At 39.1% G+C, this 16,145-nt stretch overlaps 1 protein-coding gene across 1 annotated transcript; it reads left to right on the forward strand.

The window, feature by feature from the left end:
• The first annotated feature begins 1,901 nt into the window (after positions 1-1,901).
• On the forward strand, positions 1,902-15,061 carry LOC310956713 (glycogen phosphorylase, muscle form-like). The gene is made up of 20 exons (XM_083927052.1): positions 1,902-2,260; positions 5,317-5,418; positions 5,544-5,622; positions 5,767-5,870; positions 5,999-6,130; positions 6,219-6,330; positions 6,425-6,507; positions 8,715-8,858; positions 9,074-9,166; positions 9,391-9,537; positions 10,308-10,471; positions 10,634-10,748; positions 10,832-10,933; positions 12,343-12,490; positions 12,601-12,659; positions 12,766-12,907; positions 13,072-13,279; positions 13,919-14,053; positions 14,340-14,406; positions 14,587-15,061. The coding sequence occupies exons 1-20, from the start codon at positions 2,018-2,020 to the stop codon at positions 14,734-14,736; spliced, it is 2,529 nt and encodes an 842-aa protein (XP_083783178.1). The 5' UTR covers positions 1,902-2,017; the 3' UTR covers positions 14,737-15,061.
• The last annotated feature ends 1,084 nt before the right edge of the window (positions 15,062-16,145 follow it).

A 16,145-nucleotide genomic window follows, 5' to 3' on the forward strand; every position in this document is an offset into this window, starting at 1 on the left:
CTAAAAAGACAGACTGATTCTGTTAATACAGAGATTAGGAAAATAAAAATTGGTCACGTTGTGCTGGCATATGGACATGGTTCAGTGGCTACGCTGTCGTAACAACTCCATTTGTTGTTGAAAATTAGCCTTCACATCAAGAATACTGTTTTTCCCCCAGTTTCCATCAGGCAGTGCGTTCATTCAGTGTGGTCTTAAAATGCTTGATGTACCATTTGACAGAACAGCCAGTAGACATGTAAGAACATAATTTGCTCATCATAATGGACAAATCGGGGGCATGCCAGCTTCAATCTCTGTCATGTGTTGTGTGATGGTCCCTCTGTTCTGGGGGTCATTTGGCACGCAGAAATATTAAAAGGAATATAATAGGAAATGGTGGACCGGATTTATATGCTGTGTAAGTTCTAAAAATTCTTCAAATGATGCAGAAATGGCCATGAAACATCGCCAACCACTTCACCCATCACTTGCTATTTGATTTCTATATGGCTGTTGTGATGTTTGACAGTAGCATGTTCTTTTCCTTTTTGCATCTTGTCTCTTCATACAACAGACTGGCAAATGGTTTGAAAGATGTGATGTTACTCCCAGTACTTTTCCTGTCAACATTTATCCAAAATGCAGTGCAATCCAGTACATCTTGACACTAAAGCAACAGTCACTCTTTCATCCAGCTTTTATCCAATTTCTCTCCAAAAGGCAGAGCCCCCCTTTTAACAGGATAATGATAAGCATGCAGTACTGCATCCCACAGAGAACAGCTTGGCAAAAAAAGCTTCCCCCCCTTATACTGTGGTCCGACTTATAGTAATATACTAGTGTTGTCTGCCGGCTCTTGCTGACATTAACAAGATATGCCTTTCAAATATCATGGCCTTTGGGACTGGGTCAGCGTTACTATTTATAGAAGGTCAAGAACTTCATGATAGTTTGGCGAGCTGGAGTGATAACTGAAAATAGAGCGGGTTTTAGTAGCTCTGCTGCAGCTGCTTTTGTGTCTGTTGTTTGCTCGAGGCTCTTAAACAGATGTGATCTACATAGACTCTGGATCACTGATTTATAACTACTACTTACAGTACATGTCAGGTGATACAGTAGCATGGAAATGATAAACACTCCAACACTGCTGTTTGGGTTTTAGAGCGGGCTAAGGTACAAGTGAGTCATGTGTGACCCAGTGTGCTTTGCTCAAACAAAATGTGTCCTGTAACTTCCCTCGAATGCAGAAACTTATGTAGTGTCATCATAAAATATGAGAATTAGCTGACGTTTGCATTGCTTTGCATTTAAGGTGCAACAAAATACATTTAAAAGAATCTAATATATCATTACCATCTGCTTGGCAAGGCACCTCTGCCAGCTATGGGGAGAAAAACGAGTTAGCCACTGTAGCTACCAGATATTATCACCAGCATGTGTTCCAATATGAAACAATGCTTTACACAGGCAGGTAATGGAGAAGACATTCAAATATATATCTATAAAAAGATAACATTATGATGTATCATTTGAATGATGATAATGAATAATGCCCGGACATTCAAGTTCTTGTGGGTTGTCAATTTTGTAAACAACACATTCATTCTTTATGCAAAAATGAAATACATCCATGAAGGAGAATAGGATAGAAGAATGGGAAGATTCAACACTGCTTTGATCAGGTTGCTTGAAAAGTATCGGTCAATTCATATTGTTGACCAGTGTAAATCAAAATAAGAAAGCTGCTTATTCCCCATTTTGTACTGTAAATGAAGTCATCGTTAATCGTGTTACATCATTGAAAAGTTACAACCTCTACCCTGAAAATATGCCCCACCCTTTACCTAATTTATACAATCTGCTCCACCCTCTAGTTAATATTCATAGTCGTGCCTTTAAGAAGCCGAACCTCAGCCTGTGGTGTGGGCGCCTCTCTTGCTGTGTGTCTGGGCCTGTCTGTGTGTGTCCCTGCTGTCTTACTGTTTACATTCTGCCAGAGTCAGAGCCCTGAGCTGCTGCTACAACTCGTGCCACCATGTCTGCACCCTTGTCTGACCATGATAGAAAGAAACAGATTTCAGTGCGAGGCCTTGCCGGAGCTGAAAACATTGCAGAGCTGAAGCAAGATTTCAACAGACATCTACACTTTACGCTGGTCAAGGACAGGAATGTGGCTACCAGAAGGGATTACTACTTTGCTCTTGCTCACACTGTGAGGGAGCACTTGATTGGCAGATGGATCAGAACCCAGCAGCACTATTATGAGAAAGATCCCAAAGTAAGTGCAAGTCATAACAGCACAGAAAAGTAAAGGAATTACCATGCATATATGGATTAACTAATAGACGAATTTCCTAGAATTGCATACATATTATCACCTCTTAAAGTTGTGAAGATATTTAAAACACTACATTTAATACTAATACTGGTTGACACCTTTACATTGTGCAGTCAGTTCCTGCCCAAGTACACTGTTTCATTTCTAGGTTATTTTATTCTTTAGCTTTATGTGCCATAAAATGCACATTTCACTTACTTTAATCAAAATACCCTGAATCATTTTCACAAGAGCAAGGATCTATATTCCTCAACTGTACTTTCAACAGCCTGATGTCAGTGTAAGGTCATGACATTTAAACTTCATCTGCGCTTCTTAGCACTCTGCCGGTATGCTGCCGTTCTTATAGTGTGTTGAAACATTAAACCTCTCCATGACCTTCTGTTTCTGGCCTGTCTGGCTATAAAGCACATAGCCTTTACTTGTGTCATATGAGCACATGCCTCTGAGGACATCTAAGTTCATACATAGAATCAGTGAGATCAGAGAGGCTAGACTCCCCGCTACAGAAAGAGCGTTACAACAACAACAACAGGGAGCTGACGTTAGAATAAAGCAGCAAAATTGCAATCACATTATTGCACAAAAACTGTGAAATCACAAAAGAGGGTTCAGAAGCGGAGTGAAAATTGCAGTTACTTAGCAGGGGGGGGGGGGGGGGGGATCCTTGCAAGATCATTAATAACTCTACTGAATAAAAAAAGAATGATTTTTCTTTTCTTAACATGGGAAGAAAATTCCCCTGCACCCCTCGGCTTACTCCGCAGGGTTATTGTTCTGTAATAAGTGCCAAAGGCCTTTAGGTATTAATCTCAGTAGGGAGACATTTACACTTCCAGCTAGTTTGCGAGAAACTGTTTAAATCAGATGTTGGTGAGCTGCAACCTCTAACATTATCACCTTGTTACGGTGCTGAAAGGTCAAAGGTGAATCCCTCAAAGGTCTAAGCAGAAACCTGATGGAGGAAGGAAATCCAAGCTCAAGCTTGAATTTTGTAGTGCGTGCGAGATCACGTACTGCAACGTTACTGTTACATCAACAAGCTTTATTTTTCGCATTGCTCATATGGATTCTTGTACTAGACTGAAAACTTCTATGTTCACCTTAGCTTTCTGCCAAATCTTTGCACTTTTAACGTCCGCACTGTTTTGATTATTGTCTATGTTTTTATTCTCTTTGTCTTTCTGTAAGGCATTTTGATTCATGACATGTTGTGCTGTGAAGCACTTTGAGTCTGCCTTGTGTATGAAAAGTGCTATTCAAATAAAGCTGCCTTGCCTTGCCTAAAAGGAAAAAAAACCCCACTTCTAATCAGCATGAGATGAAAGATGGGCTGAAGTCCGATAAGATTTGGAACATACAGTCATATATAATTCAAGACATCCTGTTAGCTACTCTGTGATACGGCTCTGTCAGTTGTATTCATTATTATTTTATACATATATCTAAACCACTTTTGCTCCAGACTAGAACTCCACAATGAAAGGGTATCAGGCTCAGGCTGACCTTTACAGCGACCTCTACAGGAGCTATTTTTGCCGGGGCCAAAATGTTGGTGTTATGTAACACCAAAAGCAATCTGTCCCCCACAGTCCCTGTGCTTTCCTACTCTCCTCTGCCTCTCCTCCTCAGCCTGTGTCTGCCCCTCCTTGTCAGAGGAGGGGGAAAAAAACAACTAAATGGCAAAGGCTAAACACAGGCTCAGGTGGCACATTTCTATGCACGCCTTACCATGAAGCTAAATAACTGAATAAAAAACCTTTCCTTCACAGTCTGGTGGTAAGGACGGGGATCACAGAGTAACTCACAATACTATCACGATATGTTGTGCACACGGTTACGGTGGTAACACAATACAGCAATTCTGTGATTTATTAAAAGACAATCATCTATGATACAAGTACAAAATACACCTAAAAAGGCAAAAAGCAGGAATCATGCATTTATTCACTGCATTGTGGGGTTAAAAACATTTGACAGCTGAATCAATGTACAACAAAATTGTAACTTGTCCGTGTCGACGTGTGCCATGATTTCACTGTAAAATAACTACTGTATACATAATTTATAGAAAACAAAGACAAGCAACAAATAATTTAAAGATTGAATATGGAGAATGATTGTATTGAAATATAATTCGATCAGTTGGGTTGCCAGGTTTGTTGCCCAGTAGCCTACTGGAGACTGGAGTCTGTTTCAGCCTGTTTGAACCCATCCCCTCCCGCAAATCGCACCATAAAAACATGTATTGCAGAGGAGCCGTTACAGCTACATAAACATGAACATTAGCTTACCAATCAAAGAGAAATTTAGCCATTTCGGCATTTTAATGTCATTGAACTCCTTTATCTCAGTCTATCGAGTGAATGCTTGGCCTATATTGACTCCCGTCACTCAGCTAATGGGACAAAAAAGCAACTGCAGGATTGGTAAACTCCGTTTCACCCACTGACAGCCTACAGTAGTTGCGGCGAAAAACAGACAACCCTGGCAATCCGTCAACAGCATGTGACAGAAAGTCATTGTCAAACCCTTCAAAACATTTTTTAAAATATTGATTAAGACTAAATATATTTTTTATTGGATACCAATATTTTCATTCTGTAACCCCCATTTTTAAAAAAAATATAGCCTTTAATAAAGATTCTGTGTATTCAACCTTTTATGCAAATTATACAGATTTCTCTCTTTTTTAAGAATATTGATATTTGGTGTATCAATAATTTATCACAAGAGGAAGTAGTAGGACAAACTGTACGTATGCCGCATGGATATTTTGTGCCACCCCTAGTCTGGAGGGGATGTTATTGTGACATTGTGATTTTACAGATTTGTACCCATCATGCTACTGTGGAGACCTTTCTGTAACCCTGATCATACAATGACACTAGAATATCTCTGTTGGTCCTCATAATACGTAATTCATTTCTGGCAGGTTTTATTAGTTTTTATTCCATTTGATATTGATTATTTCTCCCCTTTTTCCCAAACCAAAGCGTGTGTACTACATCTCCCTTGAGTTCTACATGGGCCGCACCCTCCAAAACACCATGGTGAACCTCGCACTGGAGAACGCCTGTGATGAGGCCATGTACCAGGTGAGACAAAAAGAAGCTTTACTTATTCCTCTCATAGCTGTGAAATTCCCGTTTTCCAACTCTTTTTTTTTTTTAAATGGGGCGACATTTCAAAAGTCCATGTTGTGTTCTGCTGTCCTCTGTAGTTGGGTCTGGACATGGAGGAACTGGAGGACATGGAGGAAGATGCTGGTTTGGGAAATGGTGGCCTGGGACGCCTTGCCGGTGAGCATCTTTTCACCCTTCATATGAGATAAATTCAAACAGTTTTTACCCCTGTTGACTGACTTAAATAATACATTATTTTATATAAGAGCTTGTCAGGTGTTGTTTTGCTTTTTTTGATGAGCTGTCTCTGATTTATTTTAGCCTGTTTCCTGGACTCCATGGCTTCACTTGGGCTGGCTGGCTATGGTTACGGTATTCGCTATGAATTCGGTATCTTCAATCAAAAAATCATGAACGGCTGGCAGGTTAGGAATTCTCCCCTTAATCAACCTGCTAGCTTTGTTTCATGTATCATTTTCATTTTCCATGTCTGGCTCAGCTCAAAAGCCACTAATGAGTGTTTTTCCCTTCAATGCCATTTGTGATTTTCCAGGTTGAGGAGGCTGATGATTGGCTACGCTTTGGCAACCCCTGGGAGAAGGCACGTCCTGAGTACATGCGTCCAGTGCATTTCTATGGCAGGACTGAGCATCAGCCCGATGGTGTCAAATGGGTTGACACTCAGGTGAAAATATGACTAAATGAATATGAATAGTACTAGATAGCTTTCTGAGGGGATATACTTAAGTCTCTTCCTGTGATGGTATTGACAGGTAGTGCTGGCGTTGCCATATGACACCCCTATCCCTGGCTACAGAAACAACTATGTCAACACCATGAGGCTGTGGTCAGCGAAGGCGCCTTGCGAGTTTAACCTCAAAGACTGTACGTGTCCGCCAGAGATCAAACGTTTTCAATCATGCAACAGCTGTCAAATGAGTGAATAACAGGAGTTTATGTATTTTTTTCCCTCTTACAGTCAATGTTGGTGGCTACATTCAGGCTGTTTTGGACAGAAACTTGGCAGAGAACATCTCCCGTGTGCTGTACCCCAACGATAATGTAAGAAAATGTGACTTTATTACCTGTTAATCCACCAGAACTGCCCTCATAGCATGGCTGCTGTAAACCTGGATCAGAGGAAATAAGGAATGTTGAATGTTATTAGGGTGGACTGTATGCCTGAAGGGCTAATCTTAACGATGGATTTCCATAATTTGGACCCCAACTGGTAGTCTTTGTCTTCAGCTAGAGCCACTGTGTGCTCTTTCAGCTTCCGAGGAAGCTGTCTATAATGACATAAGGAGTGCCCACCATGTGCTAACTCCCTGAAGGCTCAAGAAGGAGGATTTGGGAGATAACCATCTAGCTCCAGCTATAACTCATGTCAGGTCTGGTAATTTATGTCTGTGCAAGTAAGAGCAGAAACAGCGGTGGACCTGATAGTCCGGCTTTATTTGAATTAGTTAATTCACTGATTAGTTCATCAAAATATCTCAACACACAGTAACACATCAGGGTTTTTATAACAGTATCACTGTCTAAAGTGTTTAATCTGAAGTTTATCTTCAAAAGGCAATCTTTAAAAACTACTGTAGCACACGGGTTTATCCTCATTGGTAATAGTGACCACGTTTCCTTTTTTTATTGAAAAATTTAAATGTACAAAACTACAAGGTATACAATAACAAACATCACATATATATATATATATATATATATATATATATATATATATATATATATATATATATATATATATATTTTTTTTTTTTTTTTTTTTTTAAATAACGAAGTAATACTAATCAAAATAAATAAAATAATAGATAGTTCAAACAGGGGCTTCAGGGAAACAATTTTCATAATGACCCAGTGAAGTATTACTATTTTGTTATTTAGATTTAGGCAAAGGGCTCAGTTTCAGAAGAAAAGGAGCATGAACACAGTTACTTTTCTTTAATCGAACAATTTAAATGTACAAAAATACAAGGTATACAATAAACAGCACATTGGGGACATAATTAATATTAATTAAGTACAACAAATAAATAAAAAAACAGACAATTAAATAAATATTACTAGCTAAAAATAAATAAATAAATAAATAAATAGATAGTTCAAACAGGAGCTTCAGGGAAAAACTTTTCACAAGGACTCAGTTAGGGAATCACTTTTTTTGTTATTTACCAAGATCAGAGATTTAAGCAAAGAGGTCAGTTCCAGGAGGAAAGGATTTTCGTGTATAGGATAACAAAGTTCATCAGGTGTTCAAGAGTATTATCTTCTGGGTTAACATAGGAGCAAATAACATCTTTAAGGGTAAGAGAGTAGACAGAGTTAGCAACATCAAAGAAAAGAGATTCAACACTCCAAAACTTCTTAGATATAACACTTGAACACAGTTACTATGTTCTGCCAACAACGAGCAAATGGACATCAGTATGCTGGCAAACAGCTAATCACATTGCATCAGGCAATCAGGCCATCCACCAGTGCCTGATCTGTGCCAGGGCAAGGCTGTGGGTATGCGCATTGTTGTTTTCTCAAACTCACTTACTTTACATTGTAAATATGATCAAAAACAGTGGCAATCAATATTTGTATGCAATGCTTTAATCCAAAGATATATTTATTCCTCAATTACTCACCCCTAAAACAACCTTTTTTTCTGTTGCGAGGAAGTGGTCACTATTTTGTGGCTTAATAAATGTTAAGTACTGTATTTCAATTCAATTGAATTCAATGTTATTTACAGTGCGAAAGCATAACAAAAGTTATCTCAGAACACTTTACAGAGAAGGTATAGACCACACTCTAGGACTTATCTATGATTTACATAGACCCAACAATTCGTTGAATACGGTGGCAATGGGACTACACACAATGTATACACAATGTGCATTAGCACACAAGACACAATATGATAGAACAGTACTTGATGATTATTATTATTGCCTGACAATTATACTACAGACTGATAAAGAGCTACTGTTGTGCTACCACTTTCTTGTTACATTAGGTTTGGTTAGACTTAGACTTAGACTTCTCTCTATTGATCCCTTTGGGATGACTCCCACAAGGAAATTACATTTCCAGCAGCTTACAAAAACACAAGGGAGGTATAAAGAATACAGTATAAGATATCCAAGCAACTCTTACTACTTAATTGTTTCATTAAAATGGATGAATATATGATGTGAAAAAGTCTGTGTATGAATAACTAAATAAAAAGAGAATAATAACAGACAAATATGTGTCTTCATCCTCAGTTCTTTGAAGGAAAGGAGCTCCGTCTGAAGCAGGAATACTTTGTGGTGTCTGCCACCCTGCAAGACATCATTCGTCGTTTCAAGGTCTCTAAGTTTGGCTCCAGGGAGATTGCTCGCACAGACTTCAGCAAAATGCCTGACAAGGTGAAGCGAAAAACTCAACAAAATAGTTCCTGTCAAAAATGAAAAGATTCCCCTCTGATATTTTCTCTGTGCTTCTGTCAAATTGCCTCTGTCAGTGTGTTGAACAGATTGTATGTGGGTTTTATTGTATCTTATGAGAATAGTTGAAATGAACAAAGCACCTCATGACACTTCTACTTCTGTATTGACATTAAATAATGTTCTGCATTGTTCAGGTTGCCATCCAGCTGAATGACACTCACCCAGCCATGGCTATTCCTGAGCTGATGAGGGTTCTGGTCGATGAGGAGAAGCTTTCATGGGACAAGGTTAGAAAGAGCAAAATTAGACTGAATTGCTTCATGGCTTTATTTCTCACATTTAGAACTTATTTTAGTGTTTTAAAACCATAATACTGTTTTTGCATTGCTTCTTGTTGCAAATTTGACTGGGACTTCACCATTTTAGTGTAATAAACTATTTAGCAGCATCATCATAATGTTTTATACAGTAAAATATGTAAATGAATGTATTTCCTCTCACTTGTTTTCAGGCCTGGGACATCTGTGTGCGCACCTGTGCCTACACCAATCACACCGTCCTTCCTGAAGCTCTGGAGCGCTGGCCGGTTGACCTGTTTGCTCATCTGCTGCCGCGCCACCTGGAAATTATCTATGAGATCAACCGTCGCCATCTGGAGGTCAGTACCACACATTGCAACATGTTATCGTTTTCATAATTCCTTACACACAATGTGCATTCATGGCACCAGAGGAAGCACACACAAACACACACAGTTAATGTTCTCTGTGATTTAGTGCGTATATGGTACATGTTATGAAGTCTTGCAACAAGTCTTGAACACAAGTTACAAGTTAAGGTAGGTGGCTGATATAAAGCTTGGTGCAATCAGTGAATTTGGGTGATGATTAAATCAATTTATCTTTCAATTTATAAAACAATATGAAATTAAAAACGTAATACTATGAAGCACAATAACTCAGATATCTGATGTTTTCTCTAATTATGAAAGGATGCCTTGCGTATTTTTCCTGCCACTGTGGAAAGAGAGGACAGAAAAAACGATTAAAATACAAGAAATGACTTTAAAGATTAGCACGAGGACCAAAATGGTGTATGTCAAAGATCTAAATGTTTTTTGTTGGCTTTTAATTGCTACATCTGTCAGAATTACACTACATGGCCCACGTTCCTGCTGAATGGAAGGAGAAATATTTCTGACATAAAGAGGTGGGCAGGGTTTCATGAGCTGTAGCCCGACAACAGGACTACTGTACACTTAAATTAATTTATTCATTTACTGATGGAAGTTGTCCTGCTGCTCGTTTGTTATTGTTTTAGAATAGTTGTGTTGACCGATTTTACAATGATGATAGAAATCTTTATTCACAAAGCAAGTAAAAAAATACAACCTATGAGTTGTTGTTTTTTTTTTTTTTTACTTTGCAGAGAGTTGCTGCCAAGTTCCCTGGTGATAATGATCGTATGCGCCGCATGTCCCTCGTTGAGGAAGGAGGACAGAAGAGAATCAACATGGCCCATTTGTGCATTGTGGGTTCTCATGCAGTGAATGGAGTGGCCCAGATTCACTCTGACATCCTCAAAGCTACTGTGTATGTCCCAAAAATGAATATTTGTCTGTTATATTCTGTAGTGGTAAATCACCAAAATACAATAGTAGGTGGATTATATGTTTTTCATAAATCCCCAGCATTTCATACACTCCTGCAGCATCTGTGTGTTCTAATATATGTGATGCTTCACTCTGCCTGCAGTTTCAAGGACTTCTATGAAATGGAGCCAAAAAAGTTCCAAAACAAGACCAACGGCATCACTCCTCGCCGCTGGCTGGTCATGTGCAACCCCGGCCTGGCTGAAGTCATTGCTGAGGTTAGCTGTGTTTTAATGAACACACTTTGATAACATTATAAATACCTTTTTTTTTTATATTAATCTCAATTTTTTGTTAACAGAGAATTGGTGAGGACTTCATTCGCGACCTCGATCAGTTGCGAGGTCTCTGCAAGTTTGTGAACGATGACGCTTTCATTCGTGATGTTGCCAAAGTGAAGCAGGTGAAGTATGATTTTATCTCAACTTCATTTACAGTTATGTGTCTGTTTGGATATACTTGTGAATAGATACGCCAGCTTTATTATATGGCAATAGCATAAAGCAATTATTGCCTTTTAATGATAACATGCACAGATTATTCTACTGCTATCATGGCAGCAGAGCCAACCAGAGCTCTGTGATCAATGTCACAGCCTCCATTAACAGCTTTTTTGGCAGCCTCTGCATCAGTACGGTGTACGAAAGTCATGGAGTTTGTTTTTCTGACACATAGCATTTGATATTTTCATTCTTAAAGTGTAATAATGACGTAAAATCAACCCATGGCCTTTTGGGGCAATTACATACATCAAATAAGCCATCGAGACATTTTTTTCGTGTACGAAATATTAACGGAGAAATCCGGGAGAGTTGCTAACAGTCGCTAACAACTGGACGTGGCTAACAATGATTAGCTCGGGGCATTACAGTAAAGGCCTTAAAATGTCTTTTTAACCACTAATACTGCTCAAAACAACACCAAACCTCTGCAGCAGCATGATAAGAGTCCTTACACATAAAACGAAGCATCAATGAGCTCCTTCCTTTTCAATTGCATTTGGTAGCCAACTTGAATCAACTTTACTATGACAGGAGCTGGTACTGGGGGCGATAGGTAAGTCTTTCAAAACACTCTTTTAATAAACTCCTGGTTTGCTAACTACATTGTTGATGCTTCATTCAATGGCTTATTTGAATTATGTAACTGCCGAAAAAGACTATGGGATGATTTTACGTCGGAATTGAACTTTATGGCCCCATATTATGTTAATTTCCAGATTCCTACCTTTTGGGTCTAAATGTTAAATACAACACATTACTTTTTCTCATACTGTACTGTCTGTCTGAATACACATGTATTCACCCTCTGTCTGAAACCCTCCATTTGACCACTTAAGCCCCCCTCATGAAAAAGCCCACTCTGCTCTGATTGGTCAGTGTATCCAGGTATACCGTCACTGCAGCCGGGAAAGGACTGTAGCTGCACTTTCTACTGATTCATAGTATAGTTGTGACATCACAACTGCTTGAAAGTGCCGACAACCCATGTAAAGTCACAGTTTCTCAATAAAGGCTGTGTGCATTTCTTTGTGGATTAAGCGTTTTCATACTTATATACTTATACATTATTATGTATTTGTATATAGTACCACGACTAGCTTTACAGTATAATAAAAACAATACAAATTCATCTAACTTTTTACAATATGGGACTTTTAATGTTGTTGTGTGTTTTTTTTAGTTTTTTTGGTTTGTACGTCATTATATTATTTTGCCAGAACTGTATGTGGTTTATACATCACCGACAAATAACGAAACAAGTCAAACTTGTTGCCTTTTATGTAATGAAGCCAATGTTTTGATAAAGTAGGAAAACAAGATGAAGTTTGCTGTGCACTTGGAGGAGCATTACAAGGTGAAGATCAACCCCAACTCCATGTTCGACCTTCAAGTCAAGAGAATCCATGAATACAAGAGACAGCTGCTCAACTGTCTGCACATCATCACCTACTTTAACCGTAAATGCGTGTTTAAAATCTTCTGCCATACACACATTTTCTCCAATTTTAAACCAGATTTCAGGGCAGATACACACCTCATTCCTGTAATCTCTCCATATATCCGCCAGGCATCAAGAAGGAGCCTAACAAGCAGTGGACTCCTAGAACTGTCATGATTGGAGGAAAGGTTTGTAGTTTGTCGACATGCAACTGGGCTTTAAAAACAAACAGACCCTTCACAACTCAATTTGAATCTATCTAATGCTCTTTCTCTAATTGTTCCTGTCCTGCAGGCTGCTCCTGGATACCACACAGCCAAGATGATTATCCGCCTGATCACAGCTATCGGGGAGGTGGTCAACAATGATCCTGTGGTTGGTGACCGTCTCAAAGTCATCTTCTTGGAGAATTACAGAGTCACACTGGCAGAGAGAGGTAATTACCAAACCATTGCCTCTCTCTTTCTGTTTTCATGTACACCATCCTCTTCATTTACTTTTCTGCAGAAGTTCCCAGTCCGGATTTTTTTTATACGCAGAATAACACAAACACGAAATGCTTATGAGAATCATCAACCCTCTACTTCTGTCATCTTTCAGTCATCCCCGCATCTGACCTGTCGGAGCAGATTTCCACAGCTGGCACAGAGGCCTCTGGTACCGGCAACATGAAGTTCATGTTGAACGGCGCCCTGACCATCGGAACTATGGATGGAGCCAACGTTGAGATGGCTGAGGAGGCAGGCGAGGATAACATTTTCATTTTCGGCATGAGGGTGGATGACGTGGATGCACTTGACAAGAAAGGGTAAGACAAGACCCTCTATGAAGATCGTGCAAGTGTTACATGATTTACATTTTCCACATCTACCTCGAACATACTTTGTTCTGTAGATAGTAAAATCGAGTTCACCATGTAACATTTCCTCTTTATGTTCACATTTGAGTGAGATGATAGCTGTCCCAGCTGTAAGTCCCGAAAGATATTTTCTACCGATGTGAAAATAATTTGACCTTGACACAATCCCACAGAGGGATTTCAACGGAAGCAGAGGCAGGGAAAATGTTCATCCCTGTCTTTTTATTTGTGCCACTACAGTATGTAATATTTTTGCATTCAAGAATAGAGTGTGTTAGCTGTCAACAGATCCATAACTGAATACCTCCAAGATAGCCAAACTGTCAAGACCGTGCTCCATATGCTTTGACAATCTAGCAGCTTGGCACTCTCTCTCGGTCTTGATAATGATCACTTACACCAGACTAGTGTTTCTTTCAAACAAGCTTAGGTTTTTCACACTAAAAGGTGAGGCCCTGGGGAACCTGCTGATACCTCTGTATAGGCACAGACTATTATGCCTTCATTAATGGGATGGTTGCATCAGCAACAAGGGTTTTCTTTTTACTTTTCTGAAGGTGCGTATTGTTTATTTTCGATTCTGCTTAGATACCATGCTGAAGAATACTACAACCGCCTGCCTGAGCTGAAACAAGCTATTGACCAGATTGCTGGGGGCTTCTTTAGCCCAAAGCAGCCTGACCTGTTTAAGGAAATCGTCAACATGCTGATGCATCATGACAGGTAAAGACACATTTAAGATTACCAGCCTGAGGCGCACACATGCGTTCATACATACAAATAAGAACGTGTATGAACTTGCATGCTGGTGCATAAAAAGGAAAAGAGAAAGCAACTCACAATCTTTTGCATGCACACCACCATCAGTACTCATAAGAATACACACTCTCTCACACACACGCGCACACGCGCACACGCACACGCACACGCACACGCACACGCACACCATACACATTCACATTGCACGATATCTGTTGTTTCTTTATTGAGTTAATTCTTTTCTGCACAGATTCAAGGTCTTTGCTGACTATGAAGACTATATTAAATGCCAGGAGAAAGTCAATGCGCTTTACAAGGTATGTTCATTAAAATGTCCATAAAGTTCTTTTAATGCATTTATATTAGGATATTAATTAATATATTGCTGTATGACTATAACCCCTAATGGAAGGGGACTCAGAGCTACTAATCATATAAATGACTGATCATATTCCTCTGATTGATGACTTTATCAATCATTTTAATTCTCACATCAGAACCCCAAGGAATGGACCAAGAAGGTGATCTACAACATTGCCGGATGTGGCAAGTTCTCCAGTGATCGCACCATTGCCCAGTATGCTCGTGAGATCTGGGGCATGGAGCCCACACTTGAGAAACTCCCTGCCCCCGACGACAAGCACTAAACTGTACAAAAGACAGCATAACACCCTACTTTCTCTGTTTGTATCACAACATGGACGCCGTAAGAACCTATACTGTACATCTGATAAAAGCCCCCACACACCTGTGTCCGAAAATGGATTAGCATTAAATGCTAGTGTCTAACACAAACTCTTGGCTCTGGCTTAGTTTACATTTTTCATATCTGCAGATTCACAATATCCGGGTTACACTGGATAGAGAGTGTTGTGGTGGGCTTTGTGAATTTATTGGTTATATTTTTTTATTCAAAAATATAAACTTTCCACTCAGACCCATTCTGAATAAACATCCATCTTAATACCACAACGACCTGTGTGACTTTTTTCAGCTGTTCCCATTCTATTTCAGGGAAAGACAGGTATTCCTTATTGCACACAATTCTTTTGCAGATGCAATGATCGTAGGGTGATAATTGTCCAAAATGATTCCAAGCATGACCCACAAGCAATAGGGATTTAAACAATTGCCTAACACTTCTGTCAGTGCACTTTAATAATCAACAGTACATTTCATTATTTACTGTATACTGAGAGCAAAGGGAAGAGGAGGAAATGAATCAGATTTGAGAAACAATGAGTTCAAAACAGTAGAAGACCCTCACCCTTTAACTGATATGCATAAAGTACACATAAACTACACATGTATGTGTGTAGTGTATGTGTACCAAAATTATATATATATATATATATATATATATATATATATATACACAAATGTATTGCAAATATATGCCAATTTTAATCCACTTATATATTACTAATGGTATTACATAACTGGTGAGACTATGCATTCTTTCTGACCTCCATTCATACCTATTCCAGCAGTCATATCTGTTTGCTTACTTTTTCAAAAAGAGATGACAATGTCATTGTATCTTTAAAGGAATATTTCAATTTACCATTTTACCCTATGTTGAGTTAATGATGACTGTATCATTGGGGCAACAAAATCTGTTCACGGACAGACAGACATTTACCACTTAGCAAAAATTCCACCTCTGTGCTAGTAGGTGTCTCCACAACCACATTTTCACACACACACACACACACACACACACACACACACACACACACACACACACACACACACACACACACACACACACACACACACACACACACACACACACACATACACACACGCACACGCACACGCACACGCACACACACTCACAAGATGAAAACAACACCGTCATTGCTGGTAAATGAACTTTTACATACTTTACAGGATACAACAAAAAACAGAATCCTTGAAAATGGTAATCATTTAAACAATAAGAGCAATAGCACCATAAAAAGAAAAGGGATAAGACACTTTGATAAGGATGTGACCCCATTCACACCAACACCAGACTCAGATTAGCTGCAGACAGGGCTTACGCACTGTGTAC

This window comes from Echiichthys vipera (genome assembly GCF_963691815.1).
Source record: "Echiichthys vipera genome assembly, chromosome: 14".
In the NCBI taxonomy this organism is placed as follows: Eukaryota; Metazoa; Chordata; class Actinopteri; order Perciformes; family Trachinidae; genus Echiichthys; species Echiichthys vipera.